This window comes from Muntiacus reevesi, chromosome 1 (genome assembly GCF_963930625.1).
Source record: "Muntiacus reevesi chromosome 1, mMunRee1.1, whole genome shotgun sequence".
Classification (NCBI taxonomy): Eukaryota; Metazoa; Chordata; class Mammalia; order Artiodactyla; family Cervidae; genus Muntiacus; species Muntiacus reevesi.
In genome coordinates this window covers 283233566-283244286 of record NC_089249.1, presented here as the reverse complement: position 1 = coordinate 283244286, position 10721 = coordinate 283233566, and the positions used below count along the sequence as shown (strand labels likewise).

The window sequence follows — 10721 nt, the reverse complement described above, 5'->3', positions numbered from 1 at the left end:
TGCAGGCGCCGGAGGCTCAGAGCGGGCGCGTGGCCTCCATCGGCCTAAGCAGCTGGGCGGCTGGCCCCGCCACAGCGGGAGACATGGTTTCCCCTTCCTAGTGCAAGACCGAGGAGCGGGCAGGACCTGGTGTAACGCAGGGGAACCCGTGTAAATACCACAGCCTGCGTTTTAGAAAGGTTATCGATTTGCCGATTGGAGGGTAAACAGAAGCCCAGCATCTTGGCTCCGTGACCCACTCAGCCCCGAAAGCGAGCCGTCAGGGGTGCACGCCGGTAACGGCCATGCAGCAGCGGCTTGCAGATACTCTTCCCAACATCCCTCTCCACCACCTTTCTCTCCTGAATCCTCTTTTTATGTCTAAACAAATCCTGCTACGGAGCAACAGCCACAGAAACCCTGGCAAACAGCCAGTCTGCACAGAGAAATGGGACTTGAACTACAATTCAGTTTCGATTTCTAAACAGAGGAAGCAGTGATCGGACTGGAAGCAACACACGCCCATTGTCATCGGAAGGCATAAGCTTCATTACAGAGAAACTGAAAGCTGATAATTTCTCAGGCGCTATTCATCCCTAGGAGGCCAGTTACCATGGAAATCTCTCCTCCCTGTTCTTCTGCTTAGAGAATATTTATATGGAGTAAGTAGGAAGAGAAACATAAACACGATGGAAAGATTAAACAAGACAAGGCACAGTTTGCTACAAATATTTTACATTTATTATAAGAATACAGTTTAAAAAAAAAGTCCCACCGATCTGAGTGGTAATTGGTCTATTGGAAAGGAAAAAGGGGCTATTCAAAAATGATCTACGCTTACAAAAACGATGACATTTGTTTTAAAAAAGTAGAAAACAATTTAAAAACATCCTACAATGTTAGCCAAAGTGTATTTCTTCTGAATGTAAAACTAACAAATAAGTGCTAAATACAGATCCGAATTAAAAACGGTAAAAGACAAGACAGCTACCCACCTAGATATCCATCTTTCGTTTTCAGACTTGTTTTACAAAGCCAGACAAACTCATCAAAGGCTTTGCTTGCGTGCCTTACACTTGAGCTTTCTATGAGAGGCACGCTATTTCCAGTGCTTCTTTAATCCGCTTCACAAATATATTATCTTAAAATAACAACAGAAGACTACAGGTGCTTTAACCTGACAGCATTGGCACTGAAAGGAAACTGTAAACCAGAGTGCCCTGCTCGAAATGAGCTTCCGGTGGGGGCTGAGGGCTGCCCGTGCCCCCCGCACCACCCCGCCCTCACCTCCTAAGGAAGAGGGGCGGGAGCAGCCCTGACAGCGCGTTTCAGCCGCCACTCGCTGCGAGCAGCCCACGCCAGGGCTGGGAGCCATCTGTACCTTCCGTCTTCCCTTCCCGCGTGCTTGCGCTCCGCGAAGTCAGGGCTGTTCCCGGGACTGTGACGACTTGACCTGATTCTCTTGCATTTATATGGCTTTTCCTAACCCTATGTGGTTGTATGGCTATGACTTCAGAGAGGTCCTATCTTTCAGGGCACCCACCAGACTGAACCAAGGGAAAACAGCAAGAACCCATACCACGAAGTCAGCAGAACTCACACCGCCGCCAATCCCTGCCGGACTCCTGCTGCTGCAGCAGGCCGTCTGCTGTAGTATGTTCAGCATAAGGAGACATAAAATCCACAGGCCTCTGACCAGTAAAGCTGCTTCAGTAAGAAATCTCGGTGCCGAAGGAAAGTGGCCACTGGTCCACGGTGAAAGTCTGGTTTGCAGGAGGGCGTGGGGCAACGGACATTTCACGTGGTGAAATGGTCATCAAGCAAGAGGGAGTTTCATGCTTTTGGCCACTTTGTGGTCATGAATCTGAAATAACCAAAACCCCTGCCTACCAGTTCCCCCTTATCTTTGATTTTGATTTGATGCTCAGAACCTATAGCTGGGATTGGATTTAGAATCACAGGGGATTATAAAACATACTTATTATGGTGAATCAGGTGAGCCTTCTGGAACCAATCTCTTTGATGTGAAAGTAAAAAATAGTGAATTCCATTAAAACATGTATATTTGCTGTGCATTTCAAGTGTGAAAGGCCTAAGATCAGAGGAGAAATCATGGCAAGTAAGTTCATTTCTGTTGGAATTGGTCTTCCACAAAGCAATTAGACTGGCAGGGAATGGGCCTCCATAGCATCCTGTCATCTAAAGATAAGACCTGCTTCACTTTGGGTTAGGGGAACATTCACAGTTGTACTAAGCGTGTCTCTGGGCACCATGCCCTCTGCATTTGCTTACAATAGTCAGGCATTTCTTAAGAGCAGGCAAGCAAGTTTATTTCTACCAAGTCAAACTATTTGCAAAAGGACAATTTCTAGATAATAATAGTGTTTTGCCCCCCACGCCCCACCCCACTGTCTTCCATATTTAAAAAAACAAAAGCATGGATTAACAAGCTTACAAAACTGTCAGGATGATCCTCTTGCCTGGGATCTCAGTAATAGCATTCCAGATTCCCTCTTAGCCCTTAAGTTGCTGAATCCAGGGCACTTAGAAATTCAAGTTCCTATCTGGCGTTGGAGAGAGGGGATTTAGTTTTTTGCTTCATAAATATCTTTCAAGTAACCCAAAATATGACCCCCACCAAGGTTGTACAATTTGACATGAAGAAAATTAGTAAGTTTGGAAACAACTTCATTTCTCATCCTCAGATTTTTGCTGTTTTAATGTGTGAATTAGGATTTATTTTTTTAATGGCCATCTTATACTCATCCTGTGTTGCCCAGAACATTGCTATTTCCCAGTGACATCTGTCCTATTCTCTCAAAGTAAGATATTAGTTACCGATAAGACAAACTGCCTGGATGGTTCCAGTTTTCTCGTGGGTGTTTTAACTGAGTACAGAGGGCTGAAAATAGTGTTTCTGTCATCGCTTTAATTGTTGAAATCTGGTTTCTTAGCGTGTCATTTTAGAATCTGCTTTGGATAGGTTCTGGAAGGTGCTTATTCTAAGATGTTGTCAGCAGACAGGGCAGTGATGTTTGGCTTTGGAGGAAGGATACTGCTCTGGGAGAACCTGGAAGATAGAGCTTGCTTTCAACACAGTGGTGCTTTGGGCTCTGAATCCCTTAGGTGGGTGCCTTATTTTAAAGCGGAGTCTTCATGCTTGCTACCCTCTTTCCTGAAGCGATGAAAACCTCTTTGACATTGTACAAGTGAAATACTTTCAGACGTTTACTGACAAGAGGAGAGTGAAGGAAACAATAAAACTTATTGGCAGAGAAGAGTGGAGTGGGAAGACTGAAAATCTCCAGAAGCTGAAAATAGCCGTTAGTGGTTTGACATTTCTCTGAGGTGTTAGGTCACCTAATGAGCTTCCTCGGGAGTCAGCAGGCCGCTTCCCCGGCGCATCTGCCCACGCTGGTCCTTCCGTCCTGGGACAGTCTCCCCAGGACCCCCCACCCCCGACAGTGGTCACGCACACGCCGCCCAGTCCCCCTGCGTCCCCCAGAGGCCGTGCCGGGCCTCTGCGTGCTACGATGCATCTGCCCCGGCGCCTCTCGAGAGCGCGTGCACTCGGCCTGGTGGGTAGAGGCCCGGGAGCTCCCCGGGAGGCACCCTCAGCACCAGAGAAGCTCTTTGGTCTACACCGATGAAGACACTGTCTGATAAAAGCTGATGAGAAGAGGCCCTTCTGTTTCGTTAAAAAGATTAAGAAACTGAGGATGAGAGGAAAAAGTCAGCACCAAGCAGAAAGAAAAAAAAGAGACAGAAAACAGAGGAACCAGCACCCAGCAGGGTTCCTTGAACCTGATGCGGCAGAAGAAGCTCCTGAATGAATAAGGCGGAGGGAAGACACTGCAAATTTCTGCTGCGGGGTCATTACCATTACTGAGAACCTTTCATTCCTCCGTAGAACACTCACATCTTCTGACTTCAGCGGTAACGTTTGCGAAGGTAATGTCTGAATTCAAGATGTGAATCTTTTTAGTGACTCCTAAATGTTCTTTGGAAGCTCCCACAAGCCTGCTGGCAAGGAGGGAAGCGGAATCTGTCTAATTGCAAGCAGGAGAGCCCCACGAGGGACCTCTTCTTGCATAAAACACAAAGCGGGCGCCCTTCCGGCAGGCTTCCTCCAGTGCTGACCCCCCGGACACACGTGGCTGCCTCAGCTCCTCGCGCTTCAGAGGCGGGCTGAACCTCTCGGGCCTGCCTCTGCCACGAGAACCGTGCAACACGGGCTTCCTCTTGAGGACAGGGGACGCAGGGAAAGTCTGATCGACGCTGACTCGGCGTCCTTTAGGGCGTGTCGCAGGGACTCGAGACGTGCCGAAGTTTAACAACCCGGCGGGAAGCACCTCCAAACCCCCTTCTGGGGGCCCGCCCTCCCTCACCGATGCTGCGCGCGTTTGCAGGCAGGTGAGCCCGCGAGTCACCGCGCCGGTTCTCGGCGCTTGCTCCCTCTGCCCTGCGGTCTTCCTTCCTGCGTCTCTGCTCTGCCTTCCGTGTCTGAATGTTGGCTGAATGGTGCAGACGGGCTTTAGGAAGGCGACCCGACTGCTTTCTCTCCCATGCCACCGGTGTGAAGACAAGCACTGCTATTCAAGCCATGTTCTCTCCCAGAGCAGAGCTCATCCCAGGAAGGTCTCCCTGGGTGCCTCTCGGGTCCGTGAGTTACCATCCGCCAAAAGCAGCGCTAACATCTGTTGAAGCGGCGTTGAGCTCAGCGCGCTCTCCCTTCTAGGAGACCAGCCCCGCTGCAACCAGATTTCTAGTAAGCTGTGAACAGTCAGCGATTGAGTTTGGGAAACAGGATCACCAGCTCACACATGCAGACTCTGAGTAGCCTGAGTCTGAACATGGCCAAACCCGCGAGCCGGCCAGACCGCGAGCGAGCGTGTCAGCCAGCGCGGCCCCGGCGCGGGGCGAGGGGCGGGAGACCGCTCCCCGGGGACGGGAGGCTCGCCCGCGCAAGGCCCCACGCCGGCGGGCGACCTCTGCCGCTTCTAGACTTTCCGTAGGGAAGGCTCCGAGCTGCTGGCCCTGCCCTCCTCAGGCCCCAGCGACGCCGTCAGAGTCTAGGCTCCGCTTTAACTACCCGACACTCTCCGCAGGGACTGCACCTTCCTGCCGCAGAGGAATCTTTCCTCCTCCTCGTTTGCACACGCTCGCCTCGGCCCCTTAGTAGCAGAGGCGCTGAAGCCTGCGCTCATCACTTCTCCACACTCTAAAGTGATGAGGAATTCAGTACAGTAGGCTTTTCCTCCCACCTAAGAACCTCAGTCCTTACTAGGCAGCTAAGTGAGTTTTAATGTCTACTCTTAACAATTCAGAATGTAACCTTTGAATCAGCATGAGGCAGTAGGATGGTTTTAAAGGGGTAATAAATATTTCCTTAAATCGAATTATGACTGAGACATATAGTTTACATACCTTCTGTCTTATAATATCATCTTCTAAAGGAGAATTTTATGGGACTCTGCGGCTGTACCAGTATCTTCTTCAAGTAGGTATTTGTGGTACGTGAAATCCTGACTTCTAAATTAGTATATTTTCTTTGGCAGAAATTAAGATGCGGTTTTGGGTCCTCCCAAATAAAACAGTATTCAGACTTGATATGAAACTCAAAAGGGAGAAAATAAATAAAACTAAAATATTTAATAAAAAATTTTCTGGTATTTATAAGCAAATCAGAGTTAGTAATAAAAGAGGTAACACTTTATTTTAATGGTAAACTTTCATGCTAACTTAATAGTATAATGGAAATGTAATATAAACTCATTTTCATATAAAATCTTTTTCATTTAATTAACATATTAATACATAAAGAAACCGTGTCTTTTGCAATTATCTGCCCCTTTCTTGTCTTTTGTATTTATTCTGTTTGAGTGAGGGCTGTGACCTCCTAAATACAAAAACTAGTCTTTATGTGACTCAGAACAGTGCTTACGGACAGTCAATTCTGTTGATAAGAAACATCTAAAATACAATTTTGTGATGGGGGAATATGCACATGTAAAAAGAGGCTAAGGCAAACAACTTCTTTTTAGGAAACATCAACTCCTCTCACTCCCGAGGACACGCAGCCACAGAACGGTGTCCGCAGGGCACGCAGGAGGGCTTTCAGGAGCATTTTTGGGGCACCCGACGACCCACCAGAATGAACTAGGACGCGGCGTGACCGAGGTAACTGAATGACGACCTAGACGTGTATTTCTGTGCTGCCGTTTTTATGTTCGCCCCACTATAAGTGTGTGGCATATAATTAAAACACTTTCTTCATGACACACGTCACACCAGTGTTGTGAAGCTATAGCTATATTAGTGGTATTAGCCAAACTTTATGTAAGACTATATGGCACAATTGAAACATATGAGTTTAACATACACAAGAAAATTGTATTGTGGTTTAAAGGAAATGAAGATCATTTCAATGACTGAACATTTTATTTTCTTTTCTTTTAAAAATGACCCTCAAATGAAAAAAGTTGTGAAATATGCACTGAAAACTCAAACAATTAGACTCGTATTCTACACTGATAATGCTAGTGATAGGTTTCAATAATACAGTATTTGTGATAAAATGGTGAATTATGGATGAAGAATGATATTGACTATTAAATTTGGGAGATAAAAGAGAAGTGCTTACATGAGACCCTTCACTGGGGACCCAGTGCCAGGATGAACTGGAATGAAACCTCTGGGTTTGAGCATCTAAACTAAACCTATTCACCCTTTATTATTATTTCCTAGAAGAGAAAGAGAATGTTGGCTTTGGGAAGTAACCTTAGGTTACGTGGAACACAAAATAATTTCAGGTTTCTTGTGTTGATAATAAATGCCTACTCGACAGTAAAAGATTTCTTTCCTTGAAAAAATGATGACCTACCTGTCTGTTTCTCATACAGGTTCCTTGGTGACTCGAGACAGAAAAATGCAGGCGAGGGTCTGGCTGCCTGGGCTCACCTGCCCCCTACTCTGTAGTCATAAATTTAAGGAATGACGACAGAAATGGGACAGAAGAGATGCGGAATTTGAAAAACCCATTCACAACACAAAGATTTGTGACCTGGCTGAATTACATTTAGACCAGTGGCAGTTTTGGTTACCACCATTTTCTTACTAAACAAGTCTATTTTGTATGTTTCTGAAGCCTTCTTTCCCTACATCAAATTGCAAATTCAGAGGAGTATTTGCATGTGAGCTTATTGGGTATGGATTAGCCTCCTAAAGTACATAATTCCAATAATTATCAGTGACAGAAGGGATGAATAAATTATGCTTTAAGCATAACAAATTAGTGGTAAAAAAAATGGTCTGCATAAGTTTTTCTTAATGCATGTGCCTATATTAGACTGAATATTCTATACAACTGATATGACCCTGAAAGAAGTTATTAATCCTGAACTATACCACAGCCTGCTTTGGGACACAGAATAAGATAGAATTTAAATGCTGCAGATGTCATGATGTTATGAAAAGCTTCTTTAATTTAAGCATAGAGTTATGATGTGAATTGTAAATTCTAACAGCCTGGATGAGTGAAATATCAAAGCCGTGTTCGTTCTTTCCACCAGAATGCAAAGATTAAGCTGCAGGTCTTGTTCACAAAATTAAAGCCCAAACCTTCATTCTCTCTCTTTGCTGGGAGCTAAGCTTTGGGGCTGCTAAGTGATGGGAGGCTGTTTTTGTTTTTTTTTAAATAAAGAATATTACAGAAGTGCACTTGGAAGCACTGGCAAAGGGCAGAAATGTCCCTATTTTATTCTTGCTTTTGAAAGCTGGCAAGTGACTGTAGACCAGAGGTCTTAATCTTGAGTCTGGGCTGTGATTTACCACAGTTTATGCCATCAAAAGAAGGTTTCATTTACTCATAATATTTGACAGAAGGGGAACAAAGCTGATTTTAAGAGAAGTTGCTTTGTATACTGCACTATTTTTGAGGGCAAGTTTATTATGCTTTCATTTTAGTCCGGATGTGGTACTCATGAAACGTGTATGAACCTCACACACACAGCCCCTTTTCTTCAGCATTATTCTGTGTGCAGTGGTATTCCCAGGCAGCAAGCGGGTGGATGGGGCGGGAGGCATCTCCATCCCGTAAGCGCCTGCACTGAGCGCAGACCGAATGATCACTGCTGTGCGTGTGGACACAGGCCGGAGCACGCGCTAAGAGCTCCCAGGCCACATCTACCCCTGAGCGTGAGCGTCTCTTACACACGTGTTTCCTGAGGCAACTATATACAGAACCTGGGGTAAGTTCCCCGGATGCGGCCAAGACTCAGCCCAAGAGAACCCTAGTTTAAACTCGGCAGCGTGTTCTCCCGTGACCATCTCCACACGGCGGCGAGGGTTCCCGGGGAGCGGTGTGAGAGCAAACGGACGGAGAGGGGGCGACGCAGGCCACCTCTGCGGCTCCCCCTTAATGATGCTCATCTGACCTCTGAGCCGTTCACTCCAGTCACTCTGCCTGGCTTCCGGGGAACATCTGTGTGTGTGTGTGGGGGGGGGGGGGTGAGCATGCCATCGTGCCCACGGGTGCGCACATGACTGTGTTTATGAACTAGGACCATTCAGTTTGGACAGCCCTGGACACTGGCCCGGATGAAAGGAACTGAATTCTGAGATGTCTCCTCTCAAATGAAGGCGCTTCAGAGCACGCCGTGACGTCTGTGGACTTGCCCACTGGAGTGCCCCTAAACAATTTCTGGTTGCCAAGAAAGCTGTATCGTTCTGAAAACGTTTCTCAGAACCGTGTTCATGAATTCAGATCATGAAGTAAGTGTGTGCGTGTGTGTGTGTGTGTGTGTGTGTGTAAAGGCATAACTCTGGTGAGAAGGCAGCGTCTCTGTCTCCCGTCCCTTCTCTGGGATGACTGCGCTAGCTGCCCCTTCTCCAGATCACTGTTCCAACCTGGGTCTCGCCATCACAGGTCGCAGCTGTCTAAAACGGTCCCTAAAAGCCCTGGCCTCAGCTGTCAGCTCTGTAAGGAGGCTCTGGCCACTATCTCTGACAAAGAGGAGGGAAACCACAGCCTCACTCGGAGGATGGAAACGGGAGGGCTCTTATGCTTATTTCTGTCGAGAAAGGAGAGAAACCCCCGGGAGGTCTGAACAGTTCTCAGTGTGAAGTGATGTTTACAAACACACCCCTGCCCTGGCGGTGCAGGAAGCCGGCTTCGGTCGGGACGTGCCTCGTAGACCACGGACGGACGGAGCGGGGTCTGCGGCCGGGGCGGCAGCGGGGAGCCGGGCCTGGAGGAAAGCGGCCCGGCGGAGCGCCAGTGGTCCCGGTGTGGGCAAGACGGGCGGGCTCCCTGCACGCTTGAGCCCGTGCCTGTCGACTCCCACGGGGCTGGGGCTGACGTGCCAGGACAGCGGGGCTGAGCTAGGAACGCCCGTGCAAGGACTGCTGCTTCAATGTCTTTGCCTTTGACTTTTTTTTTTTTAAAAACAGCAAATATTTAAAAAACAGTTAATAAAAAAGTAACCTTAGAAGACGGCTGCACACAACACTGTATACACTCATGGTTAACAAGGAGAACATGTTACTCTGCGAGGGGACAGGCCACAGCCACGCTGCTCCGTCACGAGGTGATCTTCTTCTTGATGACAGCGAGCTCTTTCTGAAGTTCACTGAACTTGGGGCGGTTTTCAGGTTTATAATCCCAACACTTCATCATGATTTTAAAAATGTCCTCCGGACAGTGCTGAGGGGCTGACATCCGGTATCCTGAAGACACAAGAGGACAGAGAATTTAGGACGGGGATAACCAGACACCACTGCTCACACAGGGCATCGCGCAGTGTGCACTTTTCAGTGCCGTACGTTGTCGGTTATCAGAAACAGAAATGCCATTTTAGGGCAGGCTGATTTTTTTTTTTTTTCTGTAAGTAATGCAGGTTTTAATATTATAACACAATATCATTACCTTCTAGTTCCATGAACCAATTTTGTGTTTGTGACAAATGAACAAAGCCTGATGTGAGAAACATCACAGACAAGCGCATGTTTTAGCTGCTCTAAGTATTAGCTTTTAGATGCTATAGGCAGTCTTTTTTTAAAAAAATCATCTCTTTCGCTCAGGTTTCTGGAGGTGAAGAGAGGATGATTTACGAACATTGCCTCAAAAGTGAAATAAGCATGGATGCAAGTCATGTTGCTCTGCAGCTGAGAAGACTCACTAATTCAGTCACTGGGCAGTGTCCCAGCAGGGTGCTGGGTGGGATGTGTCCGCATGTCCTCAGGTTAGGGAGGACGCTGGCAAGCCATCCTCCTGCCCCCAACCCAACAACCACGCCCCTGGGGGGGCCTGATGCTCGGGCACTGGCGTTTTGTTGAAAGTATTTTTTTGTTGAAAGCTGTGGACACACAGGTCCACGCGAAGGTGTCGTCATCACATGCCTAGGCCTGCCTTTGATCTGAGAATACTGCGGGGTTTCTTGAGAACTGTTACAACACTGTCAACCTCTTCCTGAAGTCTAACTACCTTTCAATTACTAGGGACATTAACAGTGTTTACTTGGCATAGAATAAAAAACAGGTACTGTTCCTCAGCCTCTTAACTGTTTCCTTGGAAGAGACTGAATGGCACAGCCTTGCAGATGCTATGCGAGGCAGAGGCAGTGGAAGAAGAGCCTAGAGCCTTCTATTTCCAAGGCGCTGGATGTTTCAAAGTCTCTGTGGTTGGTTTTTGTTGTGTAAGATCCATACCATCCTTCAGGTTCAAAAGTAGATGTACCAACACC

General features: G+C 47.3%; 1 protein-coding gene across 2 annotated transcripts in view; it reads right to left on the bottom strand.

Moving 5' to 3' along the window:
* Positions 1-735: 735 nt before the first annotated feature.
* The window catches only part of FER (FER tyrosine kinase), a 450974-nt gene continuing 440988 nt past the window's right edge, over positions 736-10721 (bottom strand). For both annotated transcript variants that reach the window (XM_065923334.1, XM_065923426.1), the window contains exon 19: positions 736-9705. In XM_065923334.1, coding sequence (XP_065779406.1) covers positions 9560-9705 — 146 coding nt within the window. In that variant the 3' untranslated portion in view covers positions 736-9559. The remainder of the gene's footprint in view (positions 9706-10721) is intronic.